General features: G+C 46.4%; 4 protein-coding genes across 4 annotated transcripts; all 4 read left to right on the top strand.

Moving 5' to 3' along the window:
* Window positions 1–151: 151 nt before the first annotated feature.
* LOC146287741 (neuronal acetylcholine receptor subunit alpha-10-like) lies at window positions 152–5,516 on the top strand. The gene is made up of 6 exons (XM_084698699.1): window positions 152–304; window positions 653–807; window positions 1,709–1,955; window positions 2,282–2,567; window positions 3,846–4,300; window positions 4,394–5,516. The coding sequence occupies exons 1-6, from the start codon at window positions 152–154 to the stop codon at window positions 4,631–4,633; spliced, it is 1,536 nt and encodes a 511-aa protein (XP_084554825.1). The 3' UTR covers window positions 4,634–5,516.
* Window positions 5,517–8,205: 2,689 nt separating this feature from the next.
* On the top strand, window positions 8,206–9,586 carry LOC146287740 (olfactory receptor 5J3-like). The gene is made up of 3 exons (XM_084698698.1): window positions 8,206–8,346; window positions 8,624–9,286; window positions 9,422–9,586. Exons 1-3 carry the CDS (start codon window positions 8,206–8,208, stop codon window positions 9,584–9,586), a joined length of 969 nt encoding a protein of 322 aa, XP_084554824.1.
* Window positions 9,587–12,810: 3,224 nt separating this feature from the next.
* LOC146287739 (olfactory receptor 5AN1-like) lies at window positions 12,811–14,191 on the top strand. The gene is made up of 3 exons (XM_084698697.1): window positions 12,811–12,951; window positions 13,229–13,891; window positions 14,027–14,191. The coding sequence occupies exons 1-3, from the start codon at window positions 12,811–12,813 to the stop codon at window positions 14,189–14,191; spliced, it is 969 nt and encodes a 322-aa protein (XP_084554823.1).
* A 3,207-nt stretch (window positions 14,192–17,398) lies between these two features.
* Window positions 17,399–19,633, top strand: LOC146287738 (olfactory receptor 5J3-like). Its single transcript, XM_084698696.1, has 3 exons — window positions 17,399–17,539; window positions 17,729–18,391; window positions 18,520–19,633. Exons 1-3 carry the CDS (start codon window positions 17,399–17,401, stop codon window positions 18,688–18,690), a joined length of 975 nt encoding a protein of 324 aa, XP_084554822.1. The 3' UTR covers window positions 18,691–19,633.
* The last annotated feature ends 110 nt before the right edge of the window (window positions 19,634–19,743 follow it).

Genomic DNA, 19,743 nt, shown 5'->3' with positions numbered 1-19,743 from the left:
TGTATGATAAGACGAGGGGTGATTTATGCTATGTGTTGCCAAATGTATTTTTATTTTTATCGGTCTCTTTTTCTCTCTCTACTCTTTCTCCATGTATCTGTGTATCTCTCTCTCTTCACTCTAATCCCTTTCTCTCTCTCCTCTCCCCCCCATGGCAGTTTGTTTGGGTGCTCACGGGAGATATGCTCAGAAGCTGTTGACTGATCTCTTTACTAACTACACTAACGCTCTCCGCCCGGTGGAAGACACGGACCACATCATCAATGTCACTCTCCAGATCACCCTCTCGCAGATCATCGACATGGTAACAACAAAATATATTTTTGTATTTTATTACATGATCCAAAAAAGTCTCACCTTTTTTAAAAACTTTTTTTGTAAACTTTTTTTTGAAAGTGTTTTTTGAAAATATTTAATCAACCTTTAAAAACGTATTTTCGAAGAAAAAAAGAAATTCAACCTTTCAAAAGAAAAAATTAAACTTTTTCCACATTCACTTTGTTTCTAATTAATTTATTCAACCTTTCCAAACTTTCTTTTCATATCGTTTTATTCAAAAGTATTTTTCAACCATTTTACAACCTTTAAAAACTTTTTCAGGTATCAAGTACTAAGATGCAAACATGTGTCTTTCCTGTTGGTGGGGTGGCAGGATGAGAGGAACCAGATCCTGACCACGTATCTGTGGATCCGTCAGGTGTGGACAGATGCCTACCTGAAGTGGAAGAAGGAGGACTATGATGGACTCGATACCATCCGCATACCTAGTAGTTATGTCTGGAGGCCTGATATAGTCCTATACAACAGGTAGGTCTGGCTGCTGGTAGGATATTTGCATCATCTTCATCCTCAACCTCTTCCATGTTTGTTTCCTTGGGAACAGCTGGACACTCCCAGGAAAGGGGGGGGGTCTCCCAGGGGTTGCCCAAGCAACCGGGGGTGCGCTCTGGTTGCTCGTCACACTGATCTAGGACGGAGGGTCATCATCGACCAGCAGTCGACCCCCCAGCTCAGCTCCGATGTTCAGATGGAAAAGCTTAGCGATTACTGCTCTCAGCTGACCTAGAATGATCCAAAATGTCTGAAAAATTAGGATGTTGTTATCCTGTTACAAAAGGCTGGTCTGTAGAAGCACCTGAGCAGGTGTGTGCGTGTGTGAGCAGGTGTGTGCGTGTGTGTGCCGTCTTCATTCTGTGGCTGAGTTGTGTACCTGAGAGTAATCCTTGTATTGAGTCTAAATCTCCATCAGTCATGGGGTCTACAGTAGTGTTGTGACTGGGTTATGAGGAGTGAAGGCAGTATTGGCCAGACGAGTCCTCTTCTGTCTGTGTGATGAGCGACCGCAGCGCCCTGCCTGAGCTGTGGAGGAGCAGACCACTCCTCCTGTTCCCTGGCCTCGTCTCTCCATCACGTCGCGTAGAGACTCTCTCCCCATCCTCCCTGTCTGTGTCTGTCTCTTTCTGCTGCGTCGCTGTCCTGCCCTTCAGCTTCTCCCTCGCTACTCTCCCATCCCATAATAAGTCTGCTCTCAGCCATTTCTCAACACTCTCTTCTCAATTAGGGAAAAGTGAATGAACGTGTTTCCCCCACTCCTCTCTCTTTCTCGTGTCGTTGTCGTGGCTTCCGCTCAACATCCCTCCTCCCTCCTTCCCTCTCTGTACCCCCGACCCCCCGTTCTCCCCCGCCCTCCCCCTCCCCCCCTCTTCAGTGCCGATGACCAGTTCTCCAGCTCCATGGAGACCAACGTGGTGATCAGCAGTGAGGGCCAGGTCATGTGGGACCAGCCGGCCATCAGTAAGAGTTCCTGCTCAGTGGACGTGTCCTTCTTCCCCTTCGACTCCCAGCAGTGCCGGCTCACCTTCGGCTCCTGGACGCACAACGGCAACCAGATGGACCTGGTCAACGCCCTGGACAGCGCCGACCTGGCCGACTTTGTCCCCAACGTGGAGTGGGAGGTCAGAGGTCGTCTCTGGGTCGTTGGAAAGATAGTCAAACTTTGTGTTATGAGATGGGTATAGCTCACACATATACATTTAGTCATTTAGCAGACGCTCTTATTATACAGCAACTGACAGTAAGTACAGGGACATTCCCCCCCGAGGCAAGTAGGGTGATGTGCCTTGCCCAAGGACACAGTGTCATTTGGCACGGCCGGTAATCGAACCGGCAACCTTCTGAGTATGGCTCTCACAGATTTGAAGAACTCTCTTGGACACCTCCCTTCATCCCTGGATGTCCTGACCCCCCCCCCCCCCCCCCCCCCCCCCCCCCTCTGCTGCAGGTTCTGGGCATGCCGGCAAAGAAGAACGTGATCCTGTACGGATGCTGCTCCGACCCCTACCCAGACATCACCTACACGCTGCACCTGAAGAGGCGCGCCTCCTTCTACATCTTCAACCTGCTGATCCCCTGCATGATGATCTCCTTCCTGGCCCCGCTGGGCTTCTACCTTCCGGCCGACTCCGGGGAGAAGGTGTCCCTGGGTGTCACCGTGCTGCTGGCACTCACCGTGTTCCAGCTGCTAGTGGCCGAGAGCATGCCCCCCTCGGAGAGTGTCCCGCTCATAGGTGAGGGGGGGTGGAGTGGAGTGAAGGTAGCCAAGCAGGGGTAGTGGGCTGGGTGTGACCAGACCTCAGGACAGGTGACAGGTGTGACCAGTTCTCAGGACAGGTGACAGGTGTGACCAGGCCAGGACAGGTGACAGGTGTGACCAGGCCAGGACAGGTGACAGGTGTGACCAGTTCTCAGGACAGGTGACAGGTGTGACCAGGCCAGGACAGGTGACAGGTGTGACCAGTTCTCAGGACAGGTGACAGGTGTGGAGATCCACAAGGCCTGACTTAGTAAAGGTTTCCAGGCGTGAAGGCCATGTTCTTTTATTTGGCCATTTGAAAGTCTTCAGCTTTAACACTAAGTGAGATTGGCAGGCTAGGGCTCCTCTGGGAACCCTGAACATCTCTCTCTCCTCCCTCCAGTTGAAGGCAGTCGATGTGTAAATATTTTATAAGCCTTACTCAGCACAGCATCTCCAGCACCATAGGCCTCCTGCTGTATCACTGTTGCACAGCCAGGCCACACAAGAGATTTCTATCCACTATGCAAAAGGCTTCAAGGCTTTATAAATATTGAATAAACAGTGAAATACATTCCCAGTAAATAACAGCGAGGCATCATACAGGAGCGTTGGTATTATGTCAAACAGAAACTCATATGTGGATGGCAGAGTCCATCTGCTGTCAGTGTTTGTGTGCATGGCGTCCAGCCCAACTGTAAATCCTCAGAGTGTTGAGGGATAATGGTGATGTGATAGTGAGGAGACCAGCTGATCGATAACACCTGTCTGCTTGATTTACTGTGCCGCAATCACGACTCCAATAACCAATACCACCTTCTCTCAGGAGCAGGCAAAGCTTGTCTGTTCAAGTTTACACACAGTCTTTCAGTCGGTTTCAAAGATCCTACGATTTCTGCCCCCCTCCCCCTCATCCTCCCCCTCCACTTCCTCCACCTGTTCCTCCCCCTCCTCCTCCTCCTCCTCCCCCTCTTCCTCCCCCTCATCCTCCCCTCCTCCTCCTCTTCCTCCCCCTCCTCCTCCTCCTCCCCCTCTTCCTCCCCCTCATCCTCCCCTCCTCCTCCTCCTCATCCTCCCCTTCCTCCCCCTCCTCCTCCTCCCCCTCCTTCTCCTCCTCCTCTTCCTCCTCCCCCTCATACTCCCCCTCCCCCTCCCCCTCATACTCCTCCTCCTCCCCCCCCCTCCTCCTCCTCCTCCTCCTCCTCTTCCTCCTCCCCCTCCTCCTCCTCCTCCCCCTCCTCCTCCTCCCCCTCCTCTTCCTCCCCCTCCTCAGGGAAGTACTACATTGCCACCATGACCATGATCACGGCCTCCACAGCGCTCACCATCTTCATCATGAACATCCACCACTGTGGCCCCGAGGCCCGGCCCGTGCCGGAGTGGGCGCGCCGCTTCATCCTCCACCACCTGGCGCGGATCTGCTTCGTCTACGAGGTGGGAGAGAACTGCCTGAGCACCGTGCACAGGAAGCGGGCCGAGACGGAGGCCGCGCCCCCGCCCGACCCCGCTCCGCCCAGGGGAACCAGCTGGGAGATCAACGGGCAGGCCTGGGGGGGCCAGGGGGGAAGAGGAGGGGAGGAGGAGGAGGGGGGAGGGGAAGGGCTGAAGACACAAGAAGAGAAAGAGGGGTTGAGGCAGAGGGGCGAGAAAGGGACTCTCCCCCATTCAGGGTACAGCGACTGGAGAGAGGACCTGTTTGTGAGTATAGACCATGGTGAGGAGGAGGGGGCTGGGGGAGGAGGGGGGAGAGGGGGAGGAGGAGAGGTAGGGGGCTGGGGGGGAGTTTCCGGAGGTCCAGAGAGAGGGAGGGATGCTGCAGGGTGCGGGGTGTCGGGGGACAGGAGGAGGGATGCGGTGCTGAGGGCCCAGTGTGTGTGTCAGCACCCCGCCTTGCGCAGGAACGTGGAGTACATCGCCAACTGCTACCACGACCAGCGGGCCACGCAGAGACGCATCGGAGAGTGGAGGAAGGTGGCCAAGGTGCTGGACCGCATGTTCATGTGGCTCTTCTTCATCATGGTCTTCCTCATGAGCCTGCTCATCATGGGAAAGGCCATCTGAGGGTGAGGCAGCAGGCGTAGTTGCCCTCAACCGCTGACCCAGGGTCAGTTGTCGGGTCATCCCCAGACACTGAGGCTGGGACTAGGATCTGCACGATCTGATCCCAGGTCTGTGCATAAGGACAACGCCACAACCTTTTCGGTAAACTCTGCCAACCAAACGCAGTCATGGTTACGGAGCAGTTTGAATTTTGTGACCAGTGACAGGACTTTGATGACCTGTGAAATAGAGCCAAAACGATCCTTCTGGCCATATATGCACAAGTACAGCACACTTTCACACACAACCCCAATAAACACACCCGTTTGTATTGATATTCTTGTGGAGACTCACAACAAAGTCCCCCACAAAAGAAAATACTGAACTTCTGAGGAGGAAGAAAAAATCCCCACAAATGTCTTACTAATAGCTAATAACTAATAGCTTACTATTCACGAGGGGACTTTGGTTCCACAACGATAGTTGAACCACTCCCCCCCCCCCAACACTCACACACAATCACATTTAAAGTCTAATCACACACACACAATCACATTTAAAGTGTAATGACACACACAATCACACACACACAATCACATTTAAAGTGTCACGAGAGCAGTTTGTCATGTTTTATAGGTTTTGTACTGCTCTTTGTCATTTTATAGAGTTATATAATCATCTCCACTGGACTGTATATTGTTGAACAAGTGTACTTTTTAGGGAACTCCTGACGTCGACAAGCCTAACAGCATGAGAGCCACGGCACTGCAGCAGGGAGCTTGTCTGTTAGTGCTCACGTGCACTAACACAGCGAACAACTGGGCCGTGCATAAGATTGATCGGCCTTGTGTTAACCATTTGTCTTGTAACACATCTAAAATGTATCCAAAATGTATGTTGCGTATGTGCCACACCAATAAATGTATTTCAATATTTCATACTTACCAACAACAAAAAAAGTTGTTTTATTTTATTTGTTACACTTTTAACAGGGTTCGGCCATCACTGTGGAAGAATATAATTAAATACAAGTATTCCGACCTTGCAGGATTCTGAGGACATGAAGCAATCCAATGGCCTCTTCACATCATTAGTCCTGTCTCTGAGAATGAATTGAAAAAGCAATTGAACGACTGAGATTTAAACCCAGTTCCCTGGTGCTGAGTAATCTGTTCCACACACACACACACACAGTCACACTAATCCTCACGTCCATCTTTCACAAAGTGGACTAGTACACCATCAGATTGCAGGTTGGAGGTTTGGAAAGCGTTTATAAGGCTGCTTTCTTTCCACATCCACATGCCTGTTGTCTGCACCAATACAACACCAGTGCTCTATTATATCAGAATGGGATTTATTCGCCATGAAAGTTTGCACAGACAAGGAATTTACTTAGGTGCATACAATAAACATATAGGAACCTAAAATTTAAATATGTGGACTATCTATACTAAGGGTACATAGGGTACATAAACTAACAGTACTAAGTGGAATTAGAATTAAATAAAATGTACAATAAAATAAAATATAAGTTTATAATGCAAATATTATAAAAAATACAAATGTACAAGATACAATTGTGTAAATGTAATGTGTTTTAAGTAGTCATTAGAGTCAGTGTGGACCCTTGGCCTTGTTGAAGAGGCCAACAGCAGAAGGGAAAAAACTGTTTTTGTGGCGTGTAGTATTGGTCCTGATGGACCACAGTCATATCACTCTTAGGCACCACAAGATGACTACAACATTGACACATTTCAATGTAAAACCCTCTCTTAACATGTCAGAGATATAAAATGCACTAGCAACAGTTGATTAGTACTATTTTTATTTTACTGTTTTGTTATTATCTTCCTGTAGAGATCTAATAAACCTCCAAATGCATCAACAGTTTCTCCCTGAAGATGTGTAATAGGACTGTCACTACTTTACTAATTAGTTTAAGTGTGTGTGTGTGTTTGTGTGGAGGGGTGGGTGAGGTTCATAATGAGTCCTAAGGGTTGATATGTTTGGGCCCAACAAACATCCTAATTACAACCTTTTTCACAATAACACCTCACAGCAAGTACTAGCCTAACCTGCTGTAACATTTTAAAAATGCAGTGTGGTTGACAAAGCGTTCCCTAACATGTCTTATAGCGGGGTCACACAGTCACAAAGTGGTGTGTTTCCACATGAGTATCTGTGTTTCTGACTGGGTTATGTCTGTGCCATACAAGCATGGGTTTGCGTGTGTGTGTGTGTATTTGTTTGTGTGTGCGTCTGTGTTGATAGTGCCGTAGGTGTTGGGCCTAATTGCTCATAATGTGAGACAAACCCCTCCGGGATTCAGCCTGCAGTCTCTGAAGTGATGAAGGTTAATAGGACAGTTTCAACATAAACACTCTTTACTGCCTAATTAAAAACCCATTAGAGATCACAGGATGCTCATGACCTGTCTAGCACACACACACATCCGCAAACACTTTGAATAAACACCAAGTCATCCTAATGAGCTTGCCTCCACCTCACCAGTCCCTCTAACCTTTCCCAATTAGCAGTAAAATGCATTTGAGGCCTACTGAGGTCTATTGAGGTTCATATCTGCTCTAGTGAAGCCCGGCGCCTGCTCTTCTCAAAGACAACAGCTGCCTCTGGATGCTGTCCAAGAGGCTGTCCAGCACAGTTGATGAATATCAGGATAAATCATACCATGGTGGGTTTGACAAGTTGTTGGCCCTGTAAGTGCTCTTCATTTTCGCACCTTTATTGAAAAAAGGGTTTTTAGTCATTCAGACACTCTTGAAGGGAGAAACTTGACCTTGAGGATTCCTCTGAGTTTCTGCTGACTATCAGTGTGCTGGACAGAGTCAGACTGCTGGAAAATCCACCAATTACCTCAGCTCTAATCTGATGAGCAAGAACCACCACCACCCCATAGTCTCACATCTGTCAGTTTGTTAACTCACTCTTGTGTCTCTGTCTGTCTGTCTGTCTGTCTGTCTGTCTGTCTGTCTGTCTGTCTGTCTGTCTGTCTGTCTGTCTGTCTGTCTGTCTGTCTGTCTGTCTGTCTGTCTGTCTGTCTGTCTGTCTGTCTGTCTGTCTGTTGATCTATCTGTCTCTTTGTCCATCACACCTGTTTTAAAAATGTTTTACAATGTGACATGTTTGCTTAACCAGGCTCAAAATATGAAAATGATATAATTCACTTGTGTACAAACACGCATATCATCACAACACCAATCCCAAAACACAATTTAACTAGATTCATGTTTTCATAATTATCATGTTTGATGGTGTAAATCCAGCCGGAGTTCATTTGTAAGACGTCATTACGAACTCAACAACATCCCCTGCAAAAAAATGGGTTGGTCTAAAAAGACCAACAGCTACCTGACTTCCCTTTAAATGTGCATCGCTGAGACGCAGCATCTGAGCTCTCACTGAGAGCATACAGCACCCTGCCGAGGAAGACATTTCATTTTGCTCAGTTCTCATCCAAACACACATACCACAAACACCATCCACACACACCATACACACACACCATACACACATACCACAAACACTTACTCACTTGGCTTTCTTCTCCATTCCTGTGTGATCCTGGAGGCATGAACAGCACCCAGGTCCCGGTCGCTTACTTCATCATCCAGGGTCTGGACAGTCTGGGACACATACAGACCGCCCTGTTTGTTATCTTCCTGGTGGCCTACATCATCATCCTCGGAGGCAACAGCATGATCATCTTCCTGGTACGCACACAGAAGATGACACTTATGAACCAGATATTGCTTAGAAGCTTTGATACAGACAGATGTTTGACATGATCATTTTAGTCTGTTTTTACCAGTCTGTATTCGCTATCTAAACAAGTGTTTTGTATTCTGACTTCAATCATAAAGGAAAAAATAATGTATTTACAGTACAATGTACATTCTGTTTTGATGTCCACATTAATCTAGGGCCTCTGGGTTGAATATTACGTGTCGTTGTGTGGTACACATCTCAATTTCTGTCCCGTCTTCCTAGGTGCGGACCGACCCTAAACTCAACTCCCCCATGTACTTCTTCCTTCACAACCTGTCCTTCGTGGACATGGTCTACGCCTCAGTAACCTTCCCCAGCTTGCTGTCGGGGTTCCTGACTGAAAACAAAACCACATCTGTCCCTGCCTGCTTCCTGCAGATGTACTTCTACATCCAGATGGGGGTAACCGGCCGCGCTCTGCTGACCGTCATGGCGTACGACCGCTACGTGGCGATCTGCGACCCCCTGCGCTACACCGCCACCATGACGGGCACCGTGCGCGTCCTCCTCGTCCTCGGGGCGTGGACGTTCGCCGCCGGCTGCACCCTCCCCGCTGTGACCATGGCGACCCAGCGGTTCTACTGCGGTCCCAACGTGGTGTTCCACTTGTGGTGTGACCCGTCGTCCGTCCGGGTGCTGGTGTGCGGGAACACGAGTGTAGACAGCCTTGTGTCTCTGAGTTCGGCCCTGGTGGCTCTGATCGGGACTGCGGTGCTCATCCTCGCGTCTTACGTCCTGATCGGGGTGGCGGTGGCCAAGATGGCGGCAGCTCAGCGATGGAAGGCGTTCACCACCTGTGCTGCTCACCTGACGGTGGTGATCGTCTCCTACATGACAGCCTTCTTTGTCTACATCTCCTATCGCGTGGGGAACTTCTCACCAGAGGTGGGTGACTTTTTGGCCAGTCGGGCCTCTTGGCTGCACGCGAACAGCCCCTGGCCAACAGGATTGGTTTAAGGTGTGAGGTTTTGTGTGTGTCTGTTTTCAGGCTGCATATTGACACCTGTGTTGATGTTGTAGGTGCGAATGATTGTGGCCATGAGTTACTCAGCTATGACGCCTTTACTGAACCCCATCATCTACAGCCTGAGGAACAAAGAGCTGAGAGATGCTGTCAGGAGATCCTTGTGCAGACTCAGAACTGTCAAACCGAAGAGCTTCAGAGCTCTCAACACCCTCTCCTGACTGTGACACGACAGCTTGTTGTCTTAACCCCCAAAACATTCCTTATTAACCAAACAGCACAACCTAACCTGGCTAACTTACTCTTATCCCTTTAAGGATCAGATTCATCCTGTCTTCTGTCTTATTATCATGCCCAGTAGATGTCAGTGTTGCATCAATAATATGAAAGTCTTGATTTTGAGACGTTTTTGGTCATGTAAGTTAAACTTTGATTTTGTTAGTAGCAGACAACATGTTGTACACTGTGGAGCGTGTTGATTCAGTTGTGTGGATGATATTATTGCAAATCACTGTGGCTGACATGTTACAGACACCTGTCCTGAACTCTGTTATCTTCATCAATAAGCTGCTAATAAAACTGAAAGAAGCCAAGATTTAAACTTTCTGCAGACACAGCTGTCTGCAGAAACAGACAGTTATGTCTGTTTAGAAACTTGTTTGGAAAGAAAATGATGGATGATGGTAATGTTAAGCTGTATATATTTTTAATAAAGTAGTAATATGTTGAAGCAGTGTGTTGGGGGGAACTGCACCCCTAGAACTGATTATTGTGAACTCCTATTGAGGTATCCAGCCCCCCCTGGACCAGTACACACAAATAATAAAATGTGTGTTTAAAAACATTCTTGAATTTAAAAGATCATTTGTAGTCAGTTAACTACACAAATCTATAAAATACATACACATTTTTCTACAGCATTTGCTGCTTGATGATTGGGACATTTAGTTTTGAAAATTAATTTATTGGATCTCCTTACATAAAGTACACAAATAGTTCATCATGTTAACTCTTGCTTCTCATATCATATAACTTATAAAGTGTAAAACACACAGTAAATACATCTAACCGGTCACAGAACAATGTCTGAATATTTAAATTTTCTACCAGGGGAGGTTTGTTTTTTGTTACTATGGGCATGTTTTTTTTGTGGCGGTCCGATATCATTAAAAGCATTGTGAAATAAATTCTGTTTTATGAATAAACTTCTTGGGAGTGCTGCATCACCACACTTTAAGTATTTTGTTATCTGCTCCATCCCTGATTCCCATGCTCAAAACATTTCATACTGAGATTTAAACCCAGTTCCCTGGTGCTGAGTAATCTGTTACACACACAAACAAATCACACACACACAGTCACACACACAGTCACACACACACACACACAGTCACACACACACACACACACAGTCACACACACACACAGTCACACACACACACAGTCACACACACACACACACTCACACAAAAAGAGGACTAGTACACCATCAGATTGCAGGTTGGAGGTTTGGAAAGCCTTCAGAAGGCTGGCTTTCTTTCCACATCCACATGCCTGTTATCTGCACCAATACAACACCAGTGCTCTATTACATAACACTCTTAGGCACTACAAGATGACTACAACATTGACACATTTCAATAAAACCGTCTCTTAACATGTCAGAGATATAAGATGCATTAGCAACAGATGATTAGTACTGTTTGTATTTGACTGTTTTGTTATTATCTTCCTGTAGAGATCTAACAAGCCTCCAAATGCATCAACAGTTTCTCCCTGAAGATGTGTAATAGGACTGTTTAACTTTAACTACTTTACTAATTAGTTTAAGTGTGTGTGTTTGTGTGGAGGGGTGGGTGAGGTTCATAATGAGTCCTAAGGGTTGGTTTGTTTGGGCCCAACAAACATCCTAATTACAACCTTTTCCACAATAACACACCTCACAGCAAGGACTAGCCTAACCTGCTGTAACATTTTTAACATGCAGTGTGGTTGACAAAGCGTTCCCTAACGTGTCTTATAGCGGGGTCACACAGTCACAAAGTGGTGTATTTCAACATGAGTATGCGGGTTTCTGTTAGAAAAGTTAAAGATGTAACTGTTATCCTGTATAAGAATGATTCTGTGTTCAGCATTCCTTGTGTGTAGAGAGAGGCCGACCCCAAATCTGAACTTTGGGTAACACAGGGCATACGTAAACAAGGTGACCTGGGCTGACCATTCTCTCTTACTGGAGAGGCCATAAAAGATGTCTGGCCTTATCTGTGTTGGGTGAATCATATGGTCAAGCTTGGAGGGGTCAAAGAGCGCACACACGCACACACTCAAACACGCACTCACACACACGCGCGAGGCCTACTGAGGTCTATTGAGGTTCATATCAGCTCTATTGAAGCCCGGCGCCTGCTCTTCTCAAAGACAACAGCTGCCTCTGGATGCTGTCCAAAAGGCTGTCCAGCACAGTTGATGAATCTCAGGATAAATCATACCATGGTGGCTTTGAGAAGTCGTTGGCCCTGTAAGTGCTCTTCATTTTCGCACCTTTATTGAAAAAAGGGTTTTTAGTCATTCAGACACTCTTGAAGGGAGAAACTTGACCTTGAGGATTCCTCTGAGTTTCTGCTGACCATCAGTGTGCTGGACAGAGTCAGACTGCTGGAAAATCCACCAATTACCTCAGCTCTAATCTGATGAGCAAGAACCACCACCACCCCATAGTCTCACATCTGTCAGTTTGTTAACTCACTCTTGTGTCTCTGTCTGTCTGTCTGTCTGTCTGTCTGTCTGTCTGTCTGTCTGTCTGTCTGTCTGTCTGTCTGTCTGTCTGTCTGTCTGTCTGTCTGTCTGTCTTTCTGTCTGTCTGTCTGTCTGTTGATCTATCTGTCTCTCTGTCCATCACACCTGTTTTTAAAATGTTTTACAATGTGACAAGTTTGCTTAACCAGGCTCAAAATATGAAAATGATATAATTCACTTGTGTACAAACACGCATATCATCACAACACCAATCCCAAAACACAATTTAACTAGATTCATGTTTTCATAATTATCATGTTTAATGGTGTAAATCCAGCCGGAGTTCATTTGTAAGACGTCATTACGAACTCAACAACATCCCCTGCAAAAAAAATGGGTTGGTCTAAAAAGACCAACAGCTACCTGACTTCCCTTTAAATGTGCATCGTTGAGACACAGCATCTGAGCTCTCACTGAGAGCATACAGCACACTGCCGAGGAAGACATTTCATTTTTTGCAGTTCTCATCCAAACACACATACCACAAACACCATCCACACACACCATACACACATACCACACACTTACACACACACACATACAGTAAGTATATACCTGTGTCTATGTGGCTTAGTGTGTGATTTAAAAGTTTTGTCTTTGAATCCATTAATCTTGGCTTTCTTCTCCCTTCCTGTGTGATCCTGGAGGCATGAACAGCACCCAGGTCCCGGTCGCTTACTTCATCATCCAGGGTCTGGACAGTCTGGGACACATACAGACCGCCCTGTTTGTTATCTTCCTGGTGGCCTACATCATCATCCTCGGAGGCAACAGCATGATCATCTTCCTGGTACGCACACAGAAGATGACACTTATGAACCAGAGATATTGCTTAGAAGCTTTCACACACAGATGTTTGACATGGTCATTTTCGTCTGTTTTTACCAGTCTGTATTCGCTATCTAAACAAGTGTTTTGTATTCTGACTTCAATCATAAAGGAAAAAATAATGTATTTACAGTACAATGTACATTCTGTTTTTATATCAACATTAATCCAGGGCCTCTGGGTCGAATATTACGTGTCGTCGTGTGGTACACATCTCAATTTCTGTCCCGTCTTCCTAGGTGCGGACCGACCCTAAACTCAACTCCCCCATGTACTTCTTCCTTCACAACCTGTCCTTCGTGGACATGATCTACACCTCCATAACCTTCCCCAGCTTGCTGTCGGGGTTCCTGACTGAAAACAAAACCACATCTGTCCCTGCCTGCTTCCTGCAGATGTACTTCTACATCCAGATGGGGGTAACCGGCCGCGCTCTGCTGACCGTCATGGCGTACGACCGCTACGTGGCGATCTGCGACCCCCTGCGCTACACCGCCATCATGACGGGCACCGTGCGCGTCCTCCTCGTCCTCGGGGCGTGGACGTTCGCCGCCGGCTGCACCCTCCCCGCTGTGACCATGGCGACCCAGCGGTTCTACTGCGGTCCCAACGTGGTGTTCCACTTGTGGTGTGACCCGTCGTCCGTCCGGGTGCTGGTGTGCGGGAACACGAGTGTAGACAGCCTTGTGTCTCTGAGTTCGGCCCTGGTGGCTCTGATCGGGACTGCGGTGCTCATCCTCGCGTCTTACGTCCTGATCGGGGTGGCGGTGACCAAGATGGCGGCGGCTCAGCGATGGAAAGCGTTCACCACCTGTGCTGCTCACCTGACGGTGGTGCTCCTCTCCTACACCACAGCCTTCTGTGTCTACATCTCCTATCGCGTGGGGAACTTCTCACCAGAGGTGGGTGATTTTTTGTCCAGTCGGGCCTCTTGGCTGCACGCGAACAGCCCCTGGCCAACAGGATTGGTTTAAGGTGTGAGGTTTTGTGTGTGTCTGTTTTCAGGCTGCATATTGACACCTGTGTTGATGTTGTAGGTGCGAATGATTGTGGCCATGATTTACTCAGCTCTGACGCCTTTCCTGAACCCCATCATCTACAGCCTGAGGAACAAAGAGCTGAGAGATGCTGTCAGGAGATCCTTGTGCAGACTCAGAACTGTCACACCGAAGAGCTTCAGAACATTAAACACCCTTTCCTGACTGTGACACAACAGGTTAACCCACAAAACATTCCTTATTGACCCAACAGCACCCTCTTGACTTGGCTTCACCCGACCACAGTATGTTTGGTATTGTTGAATAATTCTTCCTGGCTGAAACTGAATCGTATGTTATGTGTCTTGGTGGGAACCAACTTTTATTTATTCTGTCTTCTGTCTTATTATCATGCCCAGCAGATGTCAGTGTTGCATCAATAATATGAAAGTCTTGATTTTTTAGACGTTTTTGGTCATGTATGTCACAGTGATTTTTTTCTTAGCAGACACACCATGTTGTACACTGTCGAGCGTGTTGATTCAGTTCTGTGGATGATATTATTGCAAATCACTGTGGCTGACATGTTACAGACACCTGTCCTGAACTCTGTTCTCTTCATCAATAAGCTGCTAATGAAACTGAAAGAAGCCAAGATTTAAGCTTTCTGCAGACACAGCTGTCTGAAGAAACACACAGTTATGTCTGTTTAGAAACTTGTTTGGAAAGAAAATGATGGATGATGGTAATGTTAAGCTGTAAATATTTTTAATAAAGTAGTAATATGTTGAAGCAGTGTGTTGGGGGGAACTGCACCCCTAGAACTGATTATTGTGAACTCCTATTGAGGTATCCAGCCCCCCCTGGACCAGTACACACAAATAATAAAATGTGTGTTTAAAAACATTCTTGAATTTGCAAGATCAGTCAGTTAACTACACAAATCTATAAAATACATACACATTTTTCTACAGCATTTGCTGCTTGATGATTGGGACATTTAGTTTTGAAAATAAATTTTTTGGATCTCCTTACATAAAGTACACAAATAGTTCATTGTGTGAACTCTCGCTTCTCATATTATGTAAGTTATACAGTGTAAAACACAACCATAAATAAATCTTACCGTGTATAGTTACAGTACACAGTATGAATATTTAAATGTTCTACTAAAGGAGGATTGTTCGTTGATCCTATAGGCATGTTTTCCGTAGTGATCTGATATCGGTAAAAGTATTACGAATTAAATTCAGTTTTATAAATAAACTTCTTGGGAGTGCTGCATCACCACACTTTAAGTATTTTGCATATCTGCTCCATCCCTGACTCCCATGCTCAACACAAGACTCAACACATTTCATACTGAGATTTAAACCCAGTTCCCTGGTACTGTGTAATCTGTTCCACACACAGACACACACACACACAGTCACACTAATTCTTCTCACGTCAATCTTTCACAAAAAGAGGACTAGTACATCATCAGATTGCAGGTTGGAGGTTTGGAAAGCCTTCAGAAGGCTGGCTTTCTTTCCACATCCACATGCCTGTTGTCTGCACCAATACAACACCAGTGCTCTATTACATATCACTCTTAGGCACTACAAGATGACTACAACATTGACACATTTCAATAAAACCGTCTCTTAACATGTCAGAGATATAAGATGCATTAGCAACAGATGATTAGTACTGTTTGTATTTGACTGTTTTGTTATTATCTTCCTGTAGAGATCTAACAAACCTCCAAATGCATCAACAGTTTCTCCCTGAAGATGTGTAATAGGACTGTTTAACTTTAACTACTTTACTAATTAGAGTTTAAGTGTGTGTGTTTGTGTGGAGGGGTGGGTGGATTTCATAATGAGTCCTAAGGGTTGGTTTGTTTGGGCCCAACAAACATCCTAATTACAACCTTTTTCACAATAACACACCTCACAGCAAGGACTAGCCTAACCTGCTGTAACATTTTTAACATGCAGTGTGGTTGACAAAGCGTTCCCTAACGTGTCTTATAGCGGGGTCACACAGTCACAAAGTGGTGTATTTCAACATGAGTATGCGGGTTTCTGTTAGAAAAGTTAAAGATGTAACTGTTATCCTGTATAAGAATGATTCTGTGTTCAGCATTCCTTGTGTGTAGAGAGAGGCCGACCCCCAAATCTGAACTTTGGGTAACACGAGGCATACGTAAACAAGGTGACCTGGGCTGACCACTCTCTCTTACTGGAGGCGCCATAAAAGATGTCTGGCCTTATCTGTGTTGGGTGAATCATAAGGTCAAGCTTAGAGGGGTCAAAGAGCGCACACACGCACACACTCAAACACGCACTCACACACACGCGCGCGAGGCCTACTGAGGTCTATTGAGGTTCATATCTGCTCTATTGAAGCCCGGCGCCTGCTCTTCTCAAAGACAACAGCTGCCTCTGGATGCTGTCCAAGAGGCTGTCCAGCACAGTTGATGAATATCAGGATAAATCATACCATGGTGGGTTTGACAAGTTGTTGGCCCTGTAAGTGCTCTTCATTTTCGCACCTTTATTGAAAAAAGGGTTTTTAGTCATTCAGACACTCTTGAAGGGAGAAACTTGACCTTGAGGATTCCTCTGAGTTTCTGCTGACTATCAGTGTGCTGGACAGAGTCAGACTGCTGGAAAATCCACCAATTACCTCAGCTCTAATCTGATGAGCAAGAACCACCACCACCCCATAGTCTCACATCTGTCAGTTTGTTAACTCACTCTTGTGTCTCTGTCTGTCTGTCTGTCTGTCTGTCTGTCTGTCTGTCTGTCTGTCTGTCTGTCTGTCTGTCTGTCTGTCTGTCTGTCTGTCTGTCTGTCTGTTGATCTATCTGTCTCTCTGTCCATCACACCTGTTTTTAAAATGTTTTACAATGTGACAAGTTTGCTTAACCAGGCTCAAAATATGAAAATGATATAATTCACTTGTGTACAAACACGCATATCATCACAACACCAATCCCAAAACACAATTTAACTAGATTCATGTTTTCATAATTATCATGTTTAATGGTGTAAATCCAGCCGGAGTTCATTTGTAAGACGTCATTACGAACTCAACAACATCCCCTGCAAAAAAAATGGGTTGGTCTAAAAAGACCAACAGCTACCTGACTTCCCTTTAAATGTGCATCGCTGAGACACAGCATCTGAGCTCTCACTGAGAGCATACAGCACACTGCCGAGGAAGACATTTCATTTTTTGCAGTTCTCATCCAAACACACATACCACAAACACCATCCACACACACCATACACACACACCATACACACATACCACACACTTACACACACACACATACAGTAAGTATATACCTGTGTCTATGTGGCTTAGTGTGTGATTTAAAAGTTTTGTCTTTGAATCCATTAATCTTGGCTTTCTTCTCCCTTCCTGTGTGATCCTGGAGGCATGAACAGCACCCAGGTCCCGGTCGCTTACTTCATCATCCAGGGTCTGGACAGTCTGGGACACATACAGACCGCCCTGTTTGTTATCTTCCTGGTGGCCTACATCATCATCCTCGGAGGCAACAGCATGATCATCTTCCTGGTACGCACACAGAAGATTACACTTATGAACCAGATATTGCTAAGAAGCTTTGACACACACAGATGTTTGACGTGATCATTTTAGTTTTTACTAGAGTCTGTTTATACTATCCAAACAAGAGTCGAACAAGGGTCGAATATTACGTGTCGTCGTGTGGTACACATCTCAATTTCTGTCCCGTCTTCCTAGGTGCGGACCGACCCTAAACTCAACTCCCCCATGTACTTCTTCCTTCACAACCTGTCCTTCGTGGACATGATCTACACTTCCATCACCATCCCCAGTATGCTGTCGGGGTTCCTGACTGAAAACAAAACCACATCTGTCCCTGCCTGCTTCCTGCAGATGTACTTCTTCATCCAGATGGCCGTGACCGGCCGCGCTCTGCTGACCGTCATGGCGTACGACCGCTACGTGGCAATCTGCGACCCCCTGCGCTACACCGCCACCATGACGGGCACCGTGCGCGTCCTCCTCGTCCTCGGGGCGTGGACGTTCGCCGCCGGCTGCACCCTCCCCGCTGTGACCATGGCGACCCAGCGGTTCTACTGCGGTCCCAACGTGGTGTTCCACTGCTGGTGCGACCCGTCGTCCGTCCGGGTGCTGGTGTGCGGGAACACGAGTGTAGACAACCTTGTGTCTCTGAGTTCTGCCCTGGTGGCTCTGATCGGGACTGCGGTGCTCATCCTCGCGTCTTACGTCCTGATCGGGGTGGCGGTGACCAAGATGGCGGCAGCTCAGCGATGGAAGGCGTTCACCACCTGTGCTGCTCACCTGACGGTGGTGCTCCTTTCCTATGGCTCCGCCTCCTTCGTCTACATCTCCTACCGCGTGGGGAACTTCTCACCAGAGGTGGGTGACTATTTGTCCAGTTGGGCCTCTTGGCTGCATGCGAACAGCCCCTGGCCGACAGGATTGGTTTGAGTTTTTTTTTTTGTCTGTTTCCAGGCTGCATATTGACACCTGTGTTGATGTTGTAGGTGCGAATCATTGTGGCTGTGATTTACTCAGCTCTGACGCCTTTCCTGAACCCCATCATCTACACCCTGAGGAACAAAGAGCTGAGAGATGCTGTCAGGAGATCCTTGTGCAGACTCAGAACTGTCACACCGAAGAGCTTCAGAGCTCTCAACACCCTCTCCTGTTTGTGACACGACAGCTTGTTGTCTTAACCCCCAAAACATTGCTTATTGACCAAACAGCACAACCTAACCTGGCCAACTTACACTTACCCATTTAGGGATCCGATTTATTGAACCAACTCCTATTTATTCTATCTTCTGTCTTATTATCATGCCCAGCAGATGTCAGTGTTGCATCAATAATATGAAAGTCTTGATTTTAAGGCGTTTTTGGTCATGTAAGTTAGACTTTGATTTTGTTAGTAGCAGATAACATGTTGTACATTGTCGAGCATGTTGATTCAGTTGTGTGGATGATATTATTGCAAATCACTGTGGCTGACATGTTACAGACACCTGTCCTGAACTCTGTTATCTTCATCAATAATCATGATTTAAACTTTCTGCAGACAGCTGTCATATACGGGCTACACAATTATGAACACATGGTGCTAATCATATGATATTACCTAATCCTCAATACACGACTGCGTTTAGTAAGCATGGACCCTCTTGTGGCCCCCCTACATGTAGATAGAGAAAACTGTAGATGAAGAAAACTATTTGACAACAATAACGTTTAACTGGCCCCTCTAACCGTACAACTGGCCCCTGCGCACTGTAATCACCCAATGTATCAATGTATCAATACAGCTGTAACGTTCTACAATAAAACATGTTCGGAAAGTAGAAGTACCAGCCTATAGACATAATCAGAATACGACCTTGCTCTGTTCCAACGGTTTTCTGTCGCCATCGTTTCCTGTCGCCATGGTTTGCTTAATTAGTGTATCTGGCACCGTGTAGCCTGCCCATACACCACAATATTTTCTGAACTTGAATATATAGTCTAAATCTCTAACAATTGAGAAATTAAGTTAAAGGCTTACGCTGCATGTAAATAATTCCCTTTTAGAATCTGAAAGATTCATTTGATCCAGAACTCATTTTAAACATGACGTTATATCGAGTGTTAACACTCGTAAGGGCAACGTTAACACACGTAAGGGCAACGTAACTGTGTTAGCTGGGTAGTGCTAATTAGCACTATGTGGATGATTTGCTGGTATTGCTTAACGTTAG

The sequence above is a fragment of the Hypomesus nipponensis genome, chromosome 5 (assembly GCF_054491055.1).
Source record: "Hypomesus nipponensis isolate SF chromosome 5, ASM5449105v1, whole genome shotgun sequence".
Lineage (NCBI taxonomy): Eukaryota > Metazoa > Chordata > Actinopteri > Osmeriformes > Osmeridae > Hypomesus > Hypomesus nipponensis.
The sequence above is the reverse complement of the archived record's forward strand: the minus strand, read 5'-3'. Positions and strand labels throughout refer to the sequence as shown.